The sequence below is a fragment of the Onychomys torridus genome, chromosome 9 (assembly GCF_903995425.1).
Source record: "Onychomys torridus chromosome 9, mOncTor1.1, whole genome shotgun sequence".
Taxonomy (NCBI): domain Eukaryota; kingdom Metazoa; phylum Chordata; class Mammalia; order Rodentia; family Cricetidae; genus Onychomys; species Onychomys torridus.
In genome coordinates this window covers 32,527,392-32,551,165 of record NC_050451.1, presented here as the reverse complement: position 1 = coordinate 32,551,165, position 23,774 = coordinate 32,527,392, and the positions used below count along the sequence as shown (strand labels likewise).

Here is a 23,774-nt window from a genome sequence, read left to right as displayed (position 1 = left end):
TTTTGCAGTTTACACATTAGCTTAGACCATATTATCATCCCTGTAAGCTACCAGCACCATCCTGGGCTAAGGAAGTGGGGTGCCTGGACTTTTGACACCTTTTTTTTTTAACCTTGCCATTTTGTACAACAGCAAATATCTACCTGCAAGAATTGGGTGTGGGGGATATGACCTCAAAGATGGTGGCAGGACACCCCTTCCTGATCATTTCTTTTGGAAAACAATTTTAACAGTCACTGGGAAAAAGCTCATAGTAAAAACGTGAAGCTCTTTTCAGCTGCCTCTTTGCTGGCTTCCAACGTGCCCTTGGAACTCCACAAATACTTTTCCCTGGTGCCTCTCCCTCATGGTGTCCTGAACCTCCTGCCTCCGGCCCCTCAGTTCTCTGCTTAGTGGAACACATCCCCAAGAGCTGACGCCCATGATGCCGACTAGGCTGTATTCATCAGCACCCTCCCGTATAACCTGGCTCTCCCTTTACTAAGCACTAACAATGTCACAGGCAAGAAAACAATCTGGAAAGCAGGCCAGAGCCCTGGGATTTGGTGGGACTCTTCCCTGACATACAGCCTGGATTCTGGGGCCCAAGAAGCAGCCTGGGGAGCGGGGGCAGTGCCTCGTGGGGTAGTGGCATTGCCCCTCTTCATGTGATATCCCTCTTGTTTTATGCTTCCTCAGAAACAGTCTGGGAAGGGAGTGAGCCCTTTGCTGGTTCTCATGATAGAAATACAACATTTGCATACCATTTGATGCTGATGCACAGAGGACTTATTAGCTGCCCAGAAGGATTTCTGACAGGAGGAGGTGGGGTGTGTGTGTGTGTGTGTGTGTGTGTGTGTGTGTGTGTGTGTGTGTAGCTTTCTGACGGGAGGAGGTGGGGTGTGTGGGTGTGTGTGTGGTGGGAGCTTGTGGCGCTTTTGGTAGAGAACTTGATTTTCTATTCTGGTCCCCAGAAACCCACAACTAGGCCTGGTGGAGCATGCCCAGAACCCCAATACTGGGATGGTCTAAGCAGGAGGATCAGAAGTTCAAGGTCATGCTTGGCTACATAATGAGTTTGAGGCCAACCAAGGATCTATGGGTACCAGATGTAAACAAACAAGCAAACAACAAACAAAGAGAAGAGCCTAGGGCTTTGGAGAGCCCAAGGATTCCCTGCACACTGGGTTTGTTCATGGGCCCAGTGGCTATGATTCCTCCAGTCTTTTACTCTCTATGGCTTCTGGGATTAAACCAATGGATGGCAGGAGGAGGTGACACTGACTGGGAATATAGTCAGTGTTTTCAGTGGAGAGGAGCAGGAGCCAGACACTGTGCAGAAATGTCCCCTCAGTCTTCCTGAAATCCTCTGAGCTAGGAGACACATAGAGCCAGGCTTTCAGTCTGCCCCAGTTCAGGCTGCAGGGAGTTAGAGAACACCAGACCAAGCCCCATGTAGACTCCTAAGCCCCGAAAGGGAGGGAGTTTTTGCTTTTGTTTTGTTTTTGCCTTCTAGAAGTCTATGAAATGGGATGACTCCTAAACAAAGTACACACAGGTTTCAGGGCTTTGTGTTGGCCCCGGCAGCAGGGAGCACTAACTTCAGAGCCCTTGTGCTCTGGGTGCTGGAGTCAGAGCGGGAGGGACCACATGCAGGTTTGTGAGACACAGGCCATGCCAATGGGAGCAAACTCTGGGTTTACCCATCTCAAGGGGAGGCCTCCCTCCACACTCGCTCCCTCTGTCAGAAAGCCCACCAGAGGGCCATGGCACCTTGGGAAAGCTCCCAGGCTGAATGTCACTGCCTGCCTGTGCTACACCCAGAACACACACAAGATGACAGGGCCTTAGTGCAATCAGTGAACAGAGAGCACGTGGGACACCATCCTGATCTGCTCTACTTTATCAACTAGCCAGGGATTGAGTGTGTGTCTTCCCTCCTTGGCTCAGCCAGCCCCAGCCTGTACAAACCCAGCACATCTCCTGGGCCTGGCAGGTGAACAAGCTCGGAGTCTGCGCCAGCCCTGAGACTTTTGGCTCACTTTAATTACCATCCGTGTGTGCCTGGGCAAGCATTTGTGCACAACTGCCTCACACACTCCCTTCCACCCCAAACACTCACGAGAGCCCCTTATGTGGAAAGCTAATTTCAGACTACATGAGTAAACAGGACCACCTTTTCCTTTTTGTCATAGTATTTTTGTCTTTGAACCTGATACTTAATCCTTTTTATTTACTGCTCAAAAATCTATGTTGTTATACTCCACGCTTAAAGAAAAAAACAAATCCACCTTCCATAAATTAGAACCTGAGACCAGGGGCTTTGAAGCAGAAATTCTCCCAGCCCCCTGTCCTCACACAAAACCAAAACCAAGTAAAAAGAAATAATGAAAGAAGAAAAAGCTTTCTCTGGGCCTGGAGTGATTATGTAATTCCTCCCTGTCATGCAGCCATGGGGATGCTAGGCAGGAGCAAATTAAGTGATTAGTTAAAAAAAAAAAAAAAAAAAAAAAGAGCCCACGCATGTGAGGATGTGAGGGAGAGAAAAGCCCCTTCCTGGCCATTTCCCCTATGACTGTCCAGAGGAGAACAGCTAAGAAATGATACTTGAAGTTATATTTATTATTGTAAGAGGGGTATGAGATTTCTAGGCAGGAATGATGGATGACAGCTTAAATTTGTGTCCAGGGAATGAAGGTGAACTGTGACAGAGTTATTTATCTTGGGAATGGAGGTTAGGGTCAGCCCAGGCTGGGTGCCTGAAGGCACAAGACATTGACAAATTTATCCTGCAGGCCGTATCTGAAGCCCTTTGTTTTGGATCCTGGCTTCTCAATAAGTGACCCTCATCCTTCATGTTGGCAATTCGTGAAGGATGCGGTGAGTGCCAGCGGGGGCCCCCTTCTCCCCCTCCGCCCCCACCCGGGCTCCCTGCTACTAATTCTTGTCATTCACTCCGCTGACAGGCACCAAGCCCAAACTATTCCCAGCTCTGAAAGGGAAGGTTAAAATATTTATTTCGGCTCATAATGGCCTCTCTGATTCACTGCAGGATCGTTTTCTCCCTGCCTTTGTCATTGCAGGTCACTGGAAGGACTGAGTGCATTCAGGAGCCTGGAGGAACTCATCTTAGACAACAATCTACTCGGTGACGACCTCGTGTTGCCACGGTTACCCCACTTGCACACCTTAACCCTCAACAAGAACCAAATATCCTTTTTGGCAGCCAGCAAAAGATCCCCGCAGCACCCCACTTGCCGCCCAGCTCCACAGGGGTCCCCATTCTGCCACCCCCACACCCTTCTCCGCAAAAAATACCTGCAAAATGTCAAATGAGTTTTATGTGTCAGCTAAATTAAAGTATGTGAAATACAGTCGGTGGGCAGACAAAGCATTCTGTCTTCTGGCACTCAAGACACTTCAGAGTAATTTATTATAGGTCATTTATAAATGAAATGCACCGTTATATATTTCTGTTGCTCCATTTTAGTGTAGAGATCTAAGTTATGGCTGTGAGGAAATCTTTTTAATAGATAAAAATAGAGAAAGAAAATAATGTCACGGGTGCCTGGGAGGAAAAGCTGCTTCTGTTTGCCTGGGCTTGTGTGGGAGGGCGACCTCTGGTGGCTAGTCATGGGTAATGCCGCTAAGCTGACTCAGGCTTCCAGAAGAGTTTTGATGCAGGTTTGGGGAACAGTTGTGGAAATCAAGAAGGGAGAAAGAGCTGAGGTGGAAGGAGAGGTGTGAAGGTCAGGCTCTTCACTCTCTGTGGATACAGCCTTGAGCTGATGACAGGCCTATGAGATCCATGGTAGGTTATGGCCTACTTTGAGTAGTTGAGTATCTGCCCTTTCTGGCATGGGAATTAGGAGCTAACCACCCTTGATTCTAAAGTGAGAATACATCAGAAGACTTCTCTAACAGCATAGGGACATGACCCCTCTAATGATAGTGCTCTGGGTTACCAGGTACTAGGATGCCAGCTCCACAGGCAGGCATTTCTTGATCCTTCCCGTACACAATTCTGCCTGGCAGAGTTCACATTCCACAGATGTTTGTGGGATGAACAACATACTCATTTTCACTAGTTTCACACTGAACACTCATGGGAAGCCATGCACTGTGTTGGGGACTTTAAGCCCCCTACTTTTCATTCTTACCAGGACCAATGAGGAGTGTATAGGTTTTCAATTTATCTAGTCTTAGAAACTAAGGTTACATATACCCTCCCAGTCAAACAACGAACAAGGTGGAGACCTGAATTCAAGCTCAGCCATGCTTGTATCCAGAGTGTCTTTTTGTTTGTTTGACGTGGTTTGGTTTGATTCTGCTGCAGAGCTTTGGACTTGGAGCCTGATTGCCTGGCTTATTGATGTCGATCACTTGTTCCCACTCACACAGCAAGTTAGAAACAGAGAACCAGCATTTTCCCTCCTGGTTATCAAGTAAAAACAGATTCATATGTTAAGTTCAGTGTGCATGTTTATAACAGCATTTAGGATGCTTTGCAAAATTATTTATTAGCCCCCATTGGTGCTTCCAGCTGTATGTTAATATTTTCTTTATTCTGTAAAATATTGTCTCAGTCAGCGCTTGCTGCTATGACAGAATACTGTTGACTGGGAAACCACAAACAAACATTTGTCACTCATAGTCTGGAGGCTGGGAGTCTGAGAGCGGAGCCCAGAATGAGAGGGGCTTTGGTGAGGAGTCCTTTGCCTGTTCTTACATTGGGGCGGGGCAGAGTGGAGAGGGGAAATGGGTGGGAGAGAAGACATTCTTGTCTGTTCTTATCAATAGATTAAGTCATCCTATCATGGCCTCTACCTTTAAGACTTAAGAACTTCGCAAAAGATGTGGAGTTGAAACACTTGGAGTTTGAGAGTGGGGCATCAACAATTAGTGCTTCTCAAATATGCACCATGGCCATTGTCAGTGGACACTGCAGGAGAGGCAGAGCAAGAGGGCTTGCAAGTGAGTTCACAGATGTGTCATAATGGAATTTGGTGGGGTCTTCCTTCATGCATCCTTTGGGCAACTGATTTTCCAAGTCATCATTTGATAACATGCTGTATTCTGTGTAGTCTACGGCTTCCTCCGCTGTCCTGGGTGATCAGCTGGGCTTCATATGCAACTGGATCAAGGGGAGAAGGATCATTAGGCTGAACTCTAGGTGATACCATTCCTGGCTTGGACCTCACTCAGCTCATGCCTTGTGTCTTGTGTCACCGCAGGGTGTTACAGTCCATGGACTTAGTTTCATATGTCCTCTTGGTCATCTTTAGCTGTGTGGCCTGGTCATCTTCTGAGAGCCTGTTCTTCACTTTTAAAGATATAGGTTGGTTTTATTCTCAGCACAGAGATTGGTAGGCCTCTTGGGATCCAGAGTGCAGGGAGACTGACTATCTTTTGTGAAGTCCTTTTCCTATTCTGTGCCTTAACTTACGTGAACTGTGGTGGTAATGCTAAGAGAGTAAGGAGGGGTATCCTGGGAAGTCACTGTGTTGCTGAAAATCCAATTAGATAACTATGTTTTTGTAGAGCATCCTATATTCAGTGGTACAGATCCAGTAAGTGTTGTCCATTCAGGTTGCTATGTCCACTTAGGTTGCTATGCAATTTCTTTCTTTCTTTCTTTTTCCCTCCCAATCTACTGGTACCATGGCAAAAATCAGCTTCCCCATCCATTTGATCTGGAAGTCACAGTCTACAAGGTGGGCAAAAGCAGACAACATTGGATACCCTCCTCTTGGTCTAATACTCTGACCCTGCCTTTTCAGATTAAAATTCCCTGCTTGTGAAAATGCTTCAGTCCTGCACAAGGTTAGTGTTGTCCCAGGAGATACCCCAGACACAGGCTCCGTCAGCTAGCTCATGTAGCGTAATGATCCACTCCACAGAACAACAAATGTTCTCCGCACTTCAATTCTATGGGAACCAGGGCTCAGCTGGATGGTTCTTCTGATGGTCTTATTTTGTGTCACTCAGGCAGCCATGATTTTTTTTTTTAACCCATGCTAGATAGTCTAAAATAGCCTCAACCTGTGCAATTAGCGCTGGCTGCTGGCTCAACCGCTTATCTCTAATGGGCTGCATGCACCATCATACTTGAAAGGATTATTCTAGGGCACAGGCCCTGGTGCACAAGTGCTTGCAAGTCCTACTTATATTTTGAAAGCAGGTTGCATACCAAATGCAGAACAAATGGGCGTGATGACACAGGTGTGCATACAAAGAACAGCTCATTTCTATCGCTGTCTACTACACCAGCCTTGGTATCTCGTCTCTATGAGATCTTATTCATTTTCATGATAAAGCATCCTACTGGCCCTCTCAACCCCTCTTCTGACACAGCCCAGGCCCACCCTGTCACCCAAGGATGCTGTCACCCCTTACATCAATTAGTAATTGATGGAGTCGCTTCCCCCATTGAGATTCCATCTCCCCTGGTATGGCTCGGTTTGTGTCAAGTTGACAAAAACTACTATGACATCATCCTAGAAAAATATGAAAAACACTCTTATCTGACTAAAGCCATCATCACCAAGAGCAGAGTGTATTTCTTAGACTTTTATATTCTAATCTCATTCTATGAGTCGGGCATCGCTGGCAAATAAATCTCCTTTGTTTTTGTTTGTTTTGTTGCTGCTGTTTGCTTGTTAGAAAACTCAGAGATGGCAAACTTTTGGAAGACACACAGATTGCCATAGGAATGACTTCATCTAGACCCCACTTAGGCTGACTCTGAGCATACCCCTCACCCCCCCATCCCAGATTCTGAAATGCAAAAGAGAAGCAAGCATTTTGCAAGAAGAGGGACTTCCATGTGGGAGGAGTCAGAGCCAGCTGTAGCAAGGCCCTACTTCCAGCTGGGACTTCAGGAATTCTGCTCACAGAAGAGCTTCCAGGGTCCAGACCCTGAAGCAGCTGGAAACCATCATGTCAGTTCACCAATGAAGGCATCCATCCCCATCTCTATAAGTCCTTCTTACCCCTCCCCCTCTGCCTTCCTTTTATCACCTCTTGTTCACTTAGGGCTCAGTCCTTAGCTTCTTTGGAGCCCTGCCCTGGGCTATCCAAGAGCCTGGCTGTCTCAGGTCATCTCTTCCTCTCTTGTTCTTTTGATATGTATTCCTATCACACCTTTTCCTTTGATTCATTTAGATGGCTAGGTAATTAACCAGAGGCCATGGACTAGAATCCCCCCCCCCACCCCTGCCAGTATTCTCAATCTCTCTCTCTCTCTCTCTCTCTCTCTCTCTCTCTCTCTCTCTCTCTCTCACACACACACACACACACACACTCTCTCTCTCTCTCTCTCTCTCTTTGTCTCTCTCTCTGTCTCTCTCTCACTCTCTCTCTCTCTCACACACACTCTCTCTCTCTCTCTCTCTCACACACACACACTCTCTCTCTCTCACACCCACACACTCTCTCTCTCACACACACACACACTCACTCTCTCACACACACACACTCACTCTCTCTCTCTCACACACACACACACTCACTCTTTCTCACACACACACACTCTCTCTCTCACACCCACACACTCTCTCTCTCACACACACACACACACACTCACTCTCTCTCACACACACACACACTCTCTGTTCTCTCTCTCTCTCTCACACACACACACTCTCTCTCTCTCACACACACACACACTCTCTCTCACACCCACACACTCTTTCACACACACACTCACTCTCTCTCTCTCTCACACACACACACACTCTCTCTCACACACACACACACACTCTCTCTCACACACACACACACTCTCTCTCTGTTCTCTCTCTCTCTCTCACACACACACACACACTCTCTCTCTCTCTCACACACACTCACTCTCTCTCACACACACACACACTCACTCTCTCTCTCTCTCACACGCACCCCCCCCCTCTCTCTCTCTCTCTGGCTTGTCCACCAGCAGCATTGAGGTCTTCTGTGTTGATCTCAGTCATGTGATCTCCGAATATTCAACCCCAAGTAGGGGACTGGTCTGAAAATTTTGGCCAGTATAAATGTTTAACGTTTGCACAATTAAATTATCTTCGTCTGCCTTTTCCTTTTGAGAAGAAGCTGGCTTTATTTGAAATTATACTTCCTTTTCTTTCTCACTATTTGTATCAGCACATGTACTAAAGGTATGACCAGTTTGGGTCATAGTGCAAACAGGAAGAAAGGACAGAGCTACGTGTCATGAAGCTGGGCTATGGCAAGGAGACCTGTGTATTACGTCACAAAGCTAGACCTCACATTTAGAAAATAATATGCACACATGTGTGTCTATGTGTCGATGTGTACATGTACATGCAGGTGCCAACGCAGGGCAGCAAAGAGCCTCAGGCCCCCTGGAGCTGGAATTTTGGGAGGTTGTGAGCTGCCAGAGTGTATGCTGGGAACGGCACTCCCGTCTCCAACAAGAGCAGCAAGCTGTTTCTCCAGCCCCTGGATCTCACTTCTAACAGCAGTTTCTTATCATCTTGAATAAGCGTGTTTTCTTCTTGAGGACCCTTGGTTTCTTATATAATCCATACTTTAGAGTACCATTGAGCAGCATAAGCAGGGTGATCTATGGGAAAGTCACTCTGTTAACACCCACAGACTTCTGTTGCTTCCTGGTACATTGAACTAAAATTTCTTGGTACATTAAGATAAAACCACAGTGCTTTGAAAACATAAGCCTAAACTGAAATATCTGAGACAGATAGCACAGCTGGATGACGATGTATGATCTTCCCCCAAAACATATTAAACTCTTCATTTCTCAGTCTTTTAATTTCACCCTTTGTGCTAGAAATGGAGTCATTTTTCTTCCTGGGAATGACTGGGACTTGAATCTAGTCTCTGTCATTTCCTGGCTATGTGACTCTTAACCTCATTTTTCTTAGTTGTTTTTTTTTTTTTTTGGCATGATAATATTTCAGATATGTGTATGCAGGCAGGGGTACAAATAGACCATTATACTATGTACTTAGCCTTCAAAAGTCAGACATTGGGATCCACCATGGTTAAAATTCCCCAGTGGTTATAAAACCTTTTCCTTGCCCTGGAGATGAGTCCAAAGGTGGGTAAGTTCTTTTCTCACCTGGGCAACCACTCTGGCTTGTATATTGTGGGACCCACATGCCAGGAGGCTCCTCCCTTTCCTTCTTCTCTAAACTGGTAAGGAAGACACCACTTTGGTCTTGCGCTTTCCAAATAGAAGCACTCTTGGCAAGCCTCACCATGACAGCTGGGCTCCACAATGGCAACTTCCTATAGATACCAGCAAAAATAATCCTGAATGCCCAGAGTCCTCTGGAAAGGCTTGCTGAGGGAACCCAGGTGTGTTCCGAGAGTCCAGCTGGGGAGAGTTGACACAGTGCCAGGGAGCTGAAGAAAAGGTACCCTTCCAAGCATCACCTAGTTCATCTCCTGCCATGATCTTGGTTAGTTTGAGACCCCAGAGTTTCTTCCACTCATTGTCTTGGCTTAATCTTCCAAACAAGTTCCGTCTTAGCTCACACTCAGACAGGACAGAGCCATGTTTGTTATTGTTGATACAGGACATGGAGGAGCCAATTAAAACTCCATCACCTATTTTGTCCCCTGGTGGCAGAATCAACAGAGATTAAGGGCTGGTGGAGAACATGCTACAGGACATGCCAGGGCTCCCTGTCTGCTGTGGACTGTGGCTAACTCCTTGCCAACCCTGACTTGCCATTTAGTAGGTTACTGGGAAGGTTTAGAACAAAGGAGTTTCCACCACACCAAATAATCCATATAAGAGACTCCTGGAGATGTACTGGTTCATTGGCATGGATAACTGAAGCACCCTGGAGCCTGAAGATGCTTTATCCAAAGTCTCTATGACCAGAATATTTAAAGGAATCTACCTTTCCAGGTCTTCTGCTCAAGGAAAGAGCCAGTTTTTCTGGAGTGTGGAGCTTAGATAGCAAAAAGGAGCCCTCTTAAAAAGACAAAGGTTACATGATTAAGGGCACAAAATGATGCATGAAAAGGCTGTTTGTGGACTAGAGGTGTGACTCAGTGTCAGAGCACCTGCCTAGCACAGCAAGGCCCGGAGTTGGATCCCTAACAATGCAAAACCAAGAGAATAAGAAGGAGAATGAGTATGAGAATGAAAACAAGACTATTCAATTGGAATAAAAATATATCAAAGCAAATTTTAAAAAATTAAGTTGACAAGTATCAAAAATGTTAAAATAACTAGAAAGGACACAAATCTTTTTATACTAGATATGCCCATTTGAAAACCTTATTTCTTACAAATTCCCTTACAGCTTCACAGCATAATGACATTTGTGATGTCTTCTATAGCAAGCATAGAATGACAATCCCATCTTTTAGCATGATTGACTGAAAATTGATTTTTGTTTTTAGGAGTTGAGATATATTTGTGCTATGATTTAGATGGGTGTTTTATATTATAAAAGTTCACATGTGCTCTCCAAATGTGTGATCCATAAAGTGATGCTTCTGGAAGGTGGTGGAACCTCAGACACTGTGAGCTAAAATAACTCCTGTCTCTTCTGAGGTCGCTTTGGCGGGTATTTTGGTAGCATGATGTGGAAGTGACTCCCATTGCCTGGCCTGTCACTTATGGCCCCTACTTCTTGCTAAGCCTTTTGCTTTCTCAGAGCATGATCCTTAACCTTTGACACATTACTGATTTGGAGTACCTCCTGGACCACCTGGCCAAAGTGACACCAGCCCTGGAGTACCTCAGCCTGCTGGGAAACGTGGCGTGTCCCAATGAGCTGGTCAGCTTGGAGAAGGATGAGGAGGACTATAAGAGATACAGGTGAGTGTTAAGGAAGAGGAGACTCGGGCCATGGAATACTGTGGGCTGCTGAGTAAATGTTGATTAGTGGCCACAGACTTCCCATGATTGGGTTAAACTGTTCTTTCCAAAACAGAGTCATTTTCTTTCTTTGCTGGGTTCATAGGAGCCGAGAAAGGATATGAGCTGGTTGAGATCGGGACTGAGAAATGCTTTTCATCATGGGCTAGCTCATACGCATTTTAGGTTTTACAAGTTACAAGCTCTTGGGACACAGCTCTGGATGGGCTGGGAAAGAGGAAAATGGTTTGAGAAGGACATGTCCTCCTGGGGTTTATTTAAAAATCTGGTGGCCTACAAAGAAATGTAGTGGGATAATCACTGAGTATCAAGGCAAACCTGTAAGAAACACTGAAAGTTATTACAGATTTGTGAGGAAAAAGAAGGCCAATACCCAGACATAAATAACATAAAGCAGGGGTTCAGTTGTATTTCTATAAAGAAGAAAATTATCTCATTTCAAAGCTTCATGATTAATTTTGTAGAGCTTTGAGGCTATTCTTATATTGACTCAGAACAAATAAGAACCCTGCTTGAAAAAAAAAATACTCATGAAGGTCTTTTTCCTTTAGGAAAAAATTTCAACCATGGCGTAATATTATGGATTTGAGTGTGACTTTTGATAGGGGGAATACAGTGGTCGTCTAGCCAGAACACATTGCTAATTCCTCACTTTGAGTTGTTTAATTGCTTAGAAGTGAGGTGATTTATGGAACATTCTTTTTTAACTTTGAATTATGAAATTGTCTGATACAAAGTATGGGAAGGGGGTCACTTTAAACACAATATCTTCTTATACCAACTTTTGTTTTAGAATTGCCTTTTTGTTTTTATTATAATTCTCAGTGCATATTAATGATCACATTAATGAGATTCATTGTGATATTTTCATATATATATATATATATATATATATATATATATATATATATATATATATATTGCTTTTTGATGTTATCTAACTCTCTCAGCTTCCTCTGACCCACTTTCCTTTACCTCTACCACACTTGGAGGTTGTATTTGTTGTTTAATTCTAGTTTCCACGTATAACATAAAGCATATGATACTTATTTTGCTCTATGTAGACCTTTAGTTCTATGCATTTTCTTGCAGAAAGCATGATTTTGTTCTCCTTTGTGGCTAAATACTCCATTATCTGTAAATATATATTCTTTATACTTTCATATGTTGGTAGGCACCTAGATTTCTTTTATATCTTGGAAGAAATTTTAAAATGTATTTTGGAAGGTCAACTCCAAAAGAGTTTATCTAATAAACATGTTTCATAAACCATTGCTTAAAAATTTCCTCCTTAGTTTCTGTTTTTCTTTATATTTTTGTTCCATTCATAAGACACATATAACTTTTACAAATTTATGAATATGCATGTATATTATCTACACATGTGTGTGTATATTCACACATTCACACATGTCCATTTGTTCATTCATGTGACCAAACATGGCATGTGAGTACAAACATAGACAACTTGTTTTCTTTTTTTAGAATGGGGTGGGGGAGTGAGTGGGAAGACTTTTCTGCTTCCACCTTGTTCTATTTGGTCTCAGATACAGGGCTTAGAGGGGTATGAATGGAGAAGGAAAGCAAATAACTTCATTGTTGATTTTGTAACTGGTCAGAATGTAACTAACATTCACTATACAAGCAGTGAGATTAGAAAACCTAATGTGGAGTTCCATTTTGATAGAAAGACTTCTAAAGCAGGGGTGACTGCCTAGTCAGCTCAGGGTCTATGATTCCTTTGGAAGTAAACCCATGCTTGGATTTACTGTCTCACCAGTGTTATCCATCTCACCATACAGATTTCTCTTACTATGACTTGTCCACATTGAGAGAATGGATGTGAGTAAGGATGAAGTCCCTGTCTCTTGAAGCCTAATGTAAACCTAAAGTCATGTTTAGCATGGGAACGTGGCTAGATGACTATCCTGGAGATGTTTGGAGTCACTCTTCCTTCTTAGAGCTGTGTATTTGTAGGTGGCCACAGGGACCTTGAATCCTGTCATGTCCTCTGCTCTTTTGGTACCAGATCCGGTTAGCAAGCAGCAGCTATCATTCCGACTCAATCCAAGCCTCAGTCATGGGTGACAGTTTTTGCAGAGGGTTTATCTCTATACAAGCAATCCTTCTCAGAGATTCACCTGGGCGGTCCCCCAAACATGTCCTCCCATCCCAGGTCTGTGTTGCTGGCAAGATGTGAGAGATGGAGTTGAGAAGGCTGTTTGTTAGTGTATTTATGACAATGTTGCCATGAGGGACTGGATTCTAGAGCTTACACACAGCCCAAATCACATCTAGCCACAATTGCCTTTGAAACCCCATAAGTCATCTACACAGTGACTGCTAGCTCCTCATACTTGGAGAAAAAGCAGCAACCAGGGACCATAGAGACTGTAAATGTGTTCCTACCTAGTTACACCTTCACTACATCATAGGGGGGAAGTGCTAGGTCGGTTCTCTAATGTGTTTAAATCTTGTATTCATGGTTTTTTTTTTTTTTATTGTTGACTTGATAAATACTCACCCTTGACTTTGGAAGAGGGAGATGCGGGCCAGATGCTGCTCAGATCTGTGGTCTTTTGACATCCCTACTCTCTTTATAACGGGGGTGGGGGTGATTCATTTACCCCTGAGAAATTATAGGATTTCACAATATGACTTTTGAATTCAGAGTTCCTGTGGCATATGTGTTTATATGAAGGGGTACAGCTGCCTTCCCTGAGTTGGGTAAACTATTTTCATGCCCCTTCATCAACAAAGTGTGAGGTCTACTTTCTTTCTGGCTGTTACCTAGATCGTCATTGTGGAGCCTCTATGTAAATTTATCTGACATTTTTTGCTGGAAATGGCTTAAGCAGTGAATGATATTTCTACAGTTTACTGTTTTTCACTTTAAGTATATTTTCTGACAATATTTCTTCTATTAATCATTTAAGCAATAGTGGGAGCCTTAAAAGAGTGAATGCAGAAGCAAGAACCTGTGGTTCATTTAGTGCTGTTGGAAAAAAAAATCCTATTGATTGGCATCCTCTGTGGTCATATGATGCAATATTTATGTCACCCAGCCGTCCATCAAAACAAGCGCATGTGTGTTGTTTCCTTCCCATGGGAGATGTTGATTTCAAAGGTTTCAGCTCAGTTGTAGTTTGTGTTGTGGGCAACACCAGACCTGGGGTGGGAAGTGATTAGGTTTATGTACAGTATGCTGTCTGTCCTATCTTTCTGCCTCTTGCCCCAGAGCCCCACCCCCTTGGTTTCCTCACTTAACCCCTATGTGCCCAGTTGGATTTTCTTGTCATACATTCCCACAGTAAAACAAGCTCCTGGCATTTCTCTGTGAACATGGACATACGTCTGTGTGGTTGAGCTGAGCCCTGGGCCTGCTGGGGTAGGGTGGAACCACGCCCAGGGTTCCCTTTGCCATTTCTCATTGCTTATGGCTGAGACATAGCCATGGCCATCTTACACCTTAAGGCCACTCGTATTTCCCTGTATGGATACAGTGCTGCTCTTCTGGGAGGAGTGTTGAATGGATATGAACTTGGACCTCTCGCAGATTTTGACACCATCCAACATCAACATAGTAAATCAGGGTGGGAGACCTGGACACTCAGAATAGTTTACCTTTGCCTTTCCTGGCAGGTCTTTTGAGGAACTAGGAGATAGACACATTTCCTTGTAGACAGACATACAGAGAGCAGGCCATGACCAGATAATAGATGATGAAATTCCAATATGGTCAGCTGCTTCCTCATACCTCTGATCTAAGAGGAAAGCCTGCCAGCTTAAAGCCCACCACCATGACACCCAGGCTATGGACAAGTTCAAGGCATGTCATGACATGCTTACCCCAAAGGTATGGACCTATCAGCCTTCCTGCCTTTGTTCAAAACTGACCAGCCCTAAACTAGGGGAGAAAGAGTCCCCTCACAGACCCTGAAAACCATCAGCCCTCAAGGAGAGCCTGGGCTTCCTGAATCCCTCTGCCTTGTGTAGGGTCGTTTTCTAAATGTGCCTGCTGTATGTATGTGTTTCCTCACCCCAATAAAAGCCTGTCTTCAGCTGCTCATTCCGCCCTGCTCCTGTTGGCTGTGTGCAAGATTTCTCTGCCTCTACCTGTCTCGCTCCAGATATTTCCTGTCTTCTAATTCTTTACCTGGCAGAGAAAACAAACCCATCAAGACCCTAAATGATAACACTTTCTTGACTTTTTTTTTTCTTTTTCTTCAGGAAGAATGATGGCTGAAAGTCAACAGAGTATAAATGCTCAATGTCACCTTTCAAATAAGAAATCTGGGCTCTCAGGCTTGGGGCTGTTCTTTTGTGATTCGCTCTAGTGTGCATTTTCTTTCAATTTCTGTTCCTTCAGGCCTCTGGTTGCACCCCCCTCCACCCCAAGTAGGTTCCTCTGTATTCCTTAAAACTTTAAATTATTTAAGATATGATGCCCTTTCTTTGTTCCCTGGTGGGCAGCCCGGAGGCCTGCCCAGTATCTGTAGCACTCCACTAAAAGAAAGTGGGGGGCCTCCAGTGGTGTCTGGGGCCACCTTGGGCTACCACCCAAGGCTGTTTCCCACTAAATGGGAGCTGTAAAACCTGTGGCTTATATAACCCAGCTAGCATTCCCTGGCTAATCTGCAGTCTCGGCTTTGATGATCACAAGAAAGCAAAGGTCATAACCCAGAGATCAAAGTGCCAGAAGCCCACACAGTAATTGCTGGTTAGCCTCCATACAGCAGGGCCCTGGACTGTCCTGTGGGTGTATTGTTTGCACGGAGACTTCAAATATGCTGTTGGTGAACTGTGAGTGAAATCAGCCGGCCTTTTCCAGTTGGCGGGCCAATTCATTAATGTTGTGTAGGTGAGCTCACCTCGGCTTGTTAGAGGGAGGTCACTGTGGTCCCTCAGAGCACCTAGAGCTGTCCCACCCAGTGTTTCTTCATCGTGCCTTGGTCCTCAGTGGTGTTTTCTGGCTGTCTTTCTCTCCTAGGAGTTGGGAGGGGGTGGTTATGCAAGGCAATTGGGTGGAACTGGTATACCAGGAAGGGACCATATGGGTGCATTTATTGTCAGTTAGCTTTGAGAACAGAGAATCCAAGCAAAGTACTGTTTTAAGGAGGCTGATGCCCATTCTCATGGCTCAGATAGAGAAACTGAGGCTGAGAAGGGCAGCTCAGAGCTTCAAAGCCTGAGCCCTCTGCTCTGCCTTGAAAATTCCCTCACCCAGCTTTTCATTATGGTGGCCTATCTTCTTTTACATTTCTCCCCTTAGTCTTTAAGAGCTCCGGTCTCTCAAAGAAGCTGCATGAAAGCCATTGGTGGTTTCTCTTACTGATCAAACACTGTTAGCAGTTGACCAGTACTCTTGGCCAGCATGAGATAACCAGTATTGTTAAACAGAGTTGATGTGATCCAGTTGACAGCAAAGGGTCATGCTGCTTTGTTGGCAGCCTTTCCCCATTCTGGTGAGCTTTGTGGGGGGTTGAGAACAGGGAGAGAGTCATCCATGGCTGCCTCATCCATCAGGGCACCAGGGAGAGCTTCAGAAACTTGTACCCCCATCTCTGCATTCCTGGTTCATGGGTAAGAAGGTGTCAGGAAATAACATGAAGAATCACTGAATGCCATAAATGCCATGGAGAAGCCACCCAGCACTCCAGAGTTTGGTTCTCCTGAGAACCCATGAGAATCTTGTACTGTTTTGGTAAAAGTAACAGGGCTTCCCACACCACCAGCAGATCCTAGAGATCCATAGTGTTTATCTGTGGTTCATGCTGTTACTGGGCAGTGGGCAAGTCTTCTAGAGTTGGCAGGACAAGAGAATCCTTTCCGTTTTCTTTGACAACAAGGCTAATAATAATAATAATAATAATAATAATAATAATAATAATGCCATTTATATCAGAGCAAAATCATTGATTTTTCAATAATAACAAAGGGATTGGTGTTGTTCCTTCCTTCTCCCAGTTCTAGCTTTCTTCCTAAAGGGTCCTTTAAGAACATCTACCATTTTACATGAGGAGAGGGACCCTGATAATCTCTGGGTGGTGGCCTGTCATTTTCAGGAATTCTGTCTCCACTGGGGACAACTGGGTCTTTGAGCACTTTTGCTGGATTCCCTGCCCTCCTGCTAACACCCCCTTCCCTACCATAGCCAACAGGGGCTCTAAGTCCCACAACCTCTAGACCTGGGGCTCCCCCCAGCCCCCTTGAGAAGGTCAGGAAAATTGGAGTTGCCCTTTGCAGCTAGGGATGTGAGGCTTCAGTTAGACTGATCTCTTCTCATTAAGGAGTGCCCTGGCTTAACAAGCAGTTTTATAAATCTGAAGCTGTCTCCGGGTGTCACAGGATTTATGGACAGGGGGGCTCTGCCATAAAGTGCTTTATGATGGCTACCTTCTGTGTTATTAGTAGCTGTCTCTTTCTTCAACCATCGCTGGTTGATAATAGCCTGAAAACACCCAGAATTACTTACCTGCAAGTCCCATTCCCCCTAGCCCCCGCTGACAGTCTGAATAAGTTTACTGGCCTCTTGTTGTTCTCTTCCTTCAAAACAAACTGATTGGGCCATCAATAGCTCCTGTGAGCTGACAGAGGGATGTCATCGGGACTAACCTTTGTGATTGCGGGTTATCTGGGGGAGTTAACCTCCCTGCATTGGAAACTGAAATGTTTTATGTACTATGCAACTTTAGGATACAGCTGTGATAACCCTGGTAACTAAGTCATACATCACAGTAAAGAGATTTTGGGGCAACAAATAACCCTGGATTACATTTACAAGGGTTGAATTGATATTATAAAAGCCTTCGTTCTGTGGCTTTGGCAATCTGCTCTTGTGTCTTTATGGCAAACTTGTATTACACTCAGGATTGAAGCTGCCACTTTTGACACTCTGACATGACCTAGAACAAAGGGAAATAGATCTCCCAAGACCAGCACGGGACAGGCAGGCTGGACGCCCTCTGGCTTATCACTTGGCAGGGATGCTGGAGCCCATTCTAAGTCACCAGGAGACAGGAAGACCTGGTGAATATGACTGTTAGCTGGGCTCTGTGTAGCGCAGGTGCTGGGGCAGGGCAGACTGTTCGCTGAACTGGGAAGGAGACTCCTGGCCGCCTCGTTGCGCTCATAATTCCCAACTATTAGTCCTTGCGGTGTTGTTTTCACTAGGACATTGGTTCTCAGCAGGATGGCAGCAGTGACAGCATCACTTGGGAACTTATTAGAAACATAAATTCCAGGCCTCGGTCCAGATCGCCTCAGTAAGGAGCTCTGGGGATGGGCCGGCGTCTGCATCGTGCTTTAAAAAGCCTGTGGGTCACAAGGATGCCTGCTCAAAGTCAAGAACCACTGTGCTAGGATGTAAACGCTGTGCTAGAACACAGGACGTAGAGAGAGCAGAGGTCATCTGCTGTGTTTCCTCACCTTCTGAGCATCCTGCACAGCTCCTTGATAAAAAAAAAAAAAAAAGCTGAAATCTTAATTTTTGTGTGTATATTTCTGTGTATGTGTGTGAGTACATGCTACACGTGTGTGGGTGCCCACGGGGATGAGAAGAGGGTGTCAGACTGTCCGGAGCTACAGTTACATTTGTTGGGAGCCTCCTGTCATAGATGCCAGTAACTGAACTTGGTCTTCTGGAAGAACACAAAGTGCCCTTAACTGTGAAATTAGATCTCTAGCCCCATTTAAAAAAATCTAAAAATATCATTTATTATTTGTGTATCTTTGTATATATGCATGTATGATAGGTGTTGGGGGTGTTTGCTTACCACAGAGTACATGTGGAGGTCATGGGTTGACTCTGAGGAATCATTTCTTCCCTTCTGTTGTGGGTGGGCCACAGGGATCAAAACCAAATTGAGCAGCATCTCACAGGCCCCTGGGGATGAAGATATTCTAAAGAGTCACGTGTGCCCTTCCCTCTGGCTATCAGTCTATAGATTCCAAGAAATTAGAATTTCCTTCAGAATCTTGTGCTAGAAGAAGGAAAAGCCTGGAAGCCTGGTTCCAACCAGAGGGGGCTTGTCTTCCAGAAAGAGATTTATAGCTCGTCAGCTTGTATTGCAGGAGGTGCCGAGCTGAGACAAGCAGTGATAGCAGAAGCCTTCTTTGGACAGAACTGCTTAGCTATGCATACCTCTGGCCCTCTATTTAAAACTGAATATCATCGTAGGACCATAAAGATGGACTTGGGGAATCATCAGACCTCCTTGTTCCTTTTCCCAATTGCTACACTGAATGTATCTCCTTTTTCTACTTTTCACTATTAATTTGTCTCTTTAATTGGTCTACTGAGAGTGGATAGCTAGCCTATCTGGTTTGTTATCCAGCCAGGGCCCACACTCTGCTCCTAACAGGTTGGGTAACCCTCCTCTCTGGGAACTCACAGTGGCCCTTAGGATGGAAGTGAAGTCACTCAGCGTCTAGGGGTGATTGGCAGACTGTGTCAGAGGCTGTCTCTCTGACTATAAGAAGAATGTCTGGAAACAGCAGCTCTTTGTCATCTAAAAATTTTTAACTAGCTTAAAAGCCAGCACCTCTCCGTCTTCTACCTTTGATTTCAGAGCTGTGATCCAAAGTGAGGCGAAATGACAATGCACGGTCTGTTGTCATCGCGGTTCCTGGCAGCCTCATGAAGGCATCTTTCACTCCATCATTAAACATTGGCTGATTTTCTACTACCGATGTTGTCCTCACCTGAATATTCATCTTTTCCCACCCTACACTTAGTGGATGTCTTTACTCTTTGGAGCGTCACTCCTGACATATTGTTTCTGTCTGTACATGTCTCGATTTGAAAGAATCTGTTGTCATCCAGACTTCGCCAGTATAAGCAGGAGATGGAAGTTTTCTCTGACAGTCTGAGGCCAGTGGGAACTCTGCTAAAGGGTAGCAAGAACATAGGAGCCCTTTGCCTCATTTTGAATAAGATCAGAGCTGTGGGGAGGGGCTAGGGAGAGGCTTAGGGAGAAAAGGAAAAGGGTAAGAGATTGAGGCCAGGGAGGAAGCAGGAAGAGTGTGGGAGGGAAGGAGGGAGGGGAGGGAGGGCAGGAAAGGAGGGAGGGAGGGAGGGAGGGAAGGAAGGAGGGAGGGAGAGAGGGAGACGGAGAAAGAGAGGGAGAGAGAGAGAGAGAGAGAGAGAGAGAGAGAGAGAGAGAGATTGATTGATTATAGGACTTCTGGTCTTAGGATAGTCTGTAAAGGAATTTCAGGGGCCCACACAAGCCTGGTGACCTGGGACTGTGATGGTGCACATCTCTAATCCCAGACACTCCCATAGGGAGATGGAAGGTAGAGACAGGAACTCAAAAGCTCATGGGCCAGCTAACCTATCGTACACAGTACTGCAAAATCAAAAGAGAGACCTACATCAATAAAGTCAAAGGAGAGAGCTGGCTCTGGAATATTGGCCTTTGACCTATGCCCAGTGCCCAAGTGCTTGCTCATTCACGTGAAATAATAAATTAATTCATAAGTGAATTAATTAAAGTTAATTGCAAAATAATTTCAATATGTTTTGACTTTAAGCGTCCAGGGGGCCTTTAAACTGCTGTCTCTGGCTTTTGAGTGATAGCCAGGTCTTTTACCTGAGTAAGCTTATAAAGGTCGCTTGGTGGCATGAAATTCCCTTATGGATGGGGAAGGGGGTTCTGGGAACCCAAGGCTCCAGTGGAGAGGGAGGCACAGTGCATGCCCAAGTAATATCTACACTGATAAAATTTTAAGTGGGTTGCTTTTGAATTTGGTTATCTGAAGCCTGTTTGAGATGGCATATTCCTCCTTTTCTCTTTAGTTTTTGGTTATTCTTGGTTTTCTCATAAGGACTCCAACTATAACTTAGCCTTGCTGATTTCTAGTTGCTTGTATATCAGTACATATTTCCAATTACAGTGAGGACTCCTCTGAGAGTGGAGGGGTCTCATCATCATTTCTGTATCCCTAGAGCCTAGCAGGTAGTAGGCACTCAAGGAATGTTTGTGCAGCTGAAATGAATGGATAGGCTATTTAATTCATTCTTGCATTAGTTTCCAAGTTATAGTGAAGGTAAGCCTTGAAGAAGGTTGGGGTTCAAGTCAGGATAGTCATTACTTGAACAACAAGGAAATAACTAGAAAATGACAGTGTGTTGGACTGGATGCTAATGGTGTCTTCTAGGAGTCTTTAGAATGAAGACATCACTACAGGTTAGAGGTGACATGTATACTGGGGTTGGGATTTGGAAGATGAGAGAATTCTGAGGAGGTGGGTGCAGTAAGTGATGGTTTTCTTTAGAGACTGTCCATTGCTCTTGGCGTTGGGTGTTCACCTTGTCTTCGAAAACAGAAGAGGCCCCAAACCATGGCTCATTTGATAAATAGAGAACGTGGTCTTGATGGGAAGCAAGCAGGCTGATGATTGTTGCTGACAAGAAAGTATAGGCAAGTGTCTATATATTTATACACTTATAAACATATACCCTGGCCAAGTGCGTCTGCTTGTCAATACCCTTTATACACATCTGTTTGAGGGCAATTTGTCACACACATAGCCATTTACTTATCCTTGGTGGTCCATAAGGAGTACTAATGATTATTTCTAAGGGAACAGAAGCCACCCTGTATTTGCTGGATATTGAGACCCTAGAAATTTCCACTGCTTCCTGTTTTTCCTCGACAGAGATCATCTCTGAACCACACTGTGGAAGTCACACAGAAGTGATGACAGAAAGTACTTAAGACTGTCTTGAATCATCAGTGAAGGAAGCAGTTCTTAGCTACATGTATGCCTTACTTCTACCCCAAAGCCATCCAGCTCAGTAGGTCTCATTTGAGGTCCTGTCTGGGAAATCCTGGCCTTCAGCCTCAGCTCAAAGGTGCAGATCAATTGTATCAACAATCAGATATGGTACACATGTCTCCTGTTAGTGGCAGTCATGTATATGGTACAACTGATCAAGATTTAAGTTAGTCTTGTTGAGAACTTTCCATGCTGAAGCAGGGCCCATTTCCCAGAATGGAAGAAAGGAACACATTGATGGGCTCCTACCAGCTGCCTAGTTCTAATGAGCTGTGTATCCACCCTTGAGTCACCTGCAATTCCCCTAAGTTTGGTTGTATGTCTGTATAAATTACAACTCTTCAAATTTCCCCTAAAGGGGAAAAGGCTGTTTGGGGACAGGGGAGAGGGAGGAAGGAAGTCACTAAGTTCTAAATCCTTAGAGCATTATGATGTGGACTCCCAAGGTTCAGACACATGACCCTCATCCCTGAGGCTGTCACTCCAACTTTCTTGTGTCATTTCTGCCTTTTTCTCCCAGGTGCTTTGTTCTGCACAAGTTGCCGAATTTGAAGTTTCTGGATGCCCAGAAAGTCACCAGACAAGAACGGGAGGAGGCATTGGTCAGAGGGGCCTTCATGAAGGTGGTGAAGCCTAAGGTGAGTTGCCATGTCCAGATTTCCTGTGGGGTTTATATCTTACTCTGTTGGTTGCTCCAAGGAGCATGGGTGATGTCTTCCTGTGCATTTAGAAAGCAGTTGTGATCTCAAACCAGGCTTCAATCAGAGATGCGGAGCTGGCCAGTCATGAAATTGACTGGATAGAATTTGAGTCTCCCCATCACTCAGTCTAAGGAGACCTTATTTATAACACACTATGGTGGTTCAAATGAAAATATCCCCCATAGACTCATGGGTTTGGATAGTGGTCTCCAAGTGATAGAACTGTTTGGGAAGGATTAGGAAGTGTGGTCTTATTGAGGAATGTGCCACTGGGGGAGTGTGGGTTTTGAAGTTTCAAAAGCCTCTGCCATTTCCAGTTACATGGATCAGGAAGTAAGCTCTCAGCTACTGCCCCAGGGCCATGCCATGCCTCATTCCTGCCATGCTCCCTGTCAACAATGGTCATGGACTCACCCTCTGAAACTCTAAGTCTGCAATGAACTGTTTCTTTTGTGAGTTGCCTTGGTTGTGGTATCTTAGCATAGCAATGGAAAAGTGAGTGAGATGCGCAGAAACTTGAAGGGAGCTCTGTGAAGTTCTACAGGTGTATTTTAGGCCTCTTCAGTGCTTTCTTCTCAGCAGGTCTAGAGCTGAAAAAGAACACACTGTCAATTTTGTGTCTCTGAGGTAGATATAATCCCTCTTGTCCTTTGGAGAGGGCTCTTCTTTCTTGGTACTTTTACTCTCTTTTAGGGAATAATTTTCTTCTATCAGAGATGAAGGTTCTTCAGTTCCATAAGGAGCCCTTACTGCAGTGGGCAGTGTTTTCTGGCTGTGTGTGTTGGGGCTGCCCTACACACAGTTGAGCAGGATTTATTGGGAGAGTTGATTTGGAGTCCTGGATTCCAACACAAGGAAGTTTTAAGGATGTTCACAATAATCTCTCTGGGAGACATTTGGGCCCATCTAAGAAGTCTGAGCATGGCAAGTGGATTCTCTGACCCTGATGGCGACCCCTTTCTAGAAACTTCACTACCCTGGAACACTGTGGAGTGCCTTAGTTACTGCCCATGAAATTTCAGCTCTATGTTAAAAATGCTGGCATAGGAATCCTGAAGGTCTAGTTTGTCCTCACCTGGTGACTTATAGCTCTCTGTGCATGCATTGGAAGTGATTAAGCAGGGAAGCAAAGCCAAACAGCGCCAAAACAGAGCAGCACAATGAAACCTCTTCCATCAAGTTATGCTGTTGGCAGCAGACCTCAGGCCACTTCTTTCCCTGAATCCATGAGGTGCGACTGATTTCCTGTTATGCTGAATGAAATTGCTAACAGTTGTGGAAATATATGATATGGAGGGTATAATTCTGCAGATAAATGTATTGTTACCTGTTTCAGCATGTGGAGAATTAATTGAGTGATTCATTTCATAACTGTTAACGTGTTAACAGTTCTCCTGATTGGAGCATCGCCTGACATGGTGCACATGACTGCCTTT

The 23,774-nt window shown here is 44.8% G+C and overlaps 1 protein-coding gene across 2 annotated transcripts in view; it reads left to right on the top strand.

Moving 5' to 3' along the window:
* Lrmda (leucine rich melanocyte differentiation associated) overlaps nucleotides 1-23,774 on the top strand; it is a 1,020,626-nt gene that overhangs the window by 573,651 nt on the left and 423,201 nt on the right. Inside the window, exons 1-4 of one of the 2 annotated variants that reach the window (XM_036199535.1) lie at nucleotides 2,799-2,859; nucleotides 3,063-3,189; nucleotides 10,656-10,795; nucleotides 22,158-22,275. In XM_036199535.1, the coding sequence (XP_036055428.1) occupies nucleotides 2,855-2,859; nucleotides 3,063-3,189; nucleotides 10,656-10,795; nucleotides 22,158-22,275 (390 nt within the window). In that variant the 5' untranslated portion in view covers nucleotides 2,799-2,854. Of the gene's footprint in view, nucleotides 1-2,798; nucleotides 2,860-3,062; nucleotides 3,190-10,655; nucleotides 10,796-22,157; nucleotides 22,276-23,774 lie in introns of those variants that run through there. The other variant, XM_036199534.1, reaches the window with a different exon arrangement.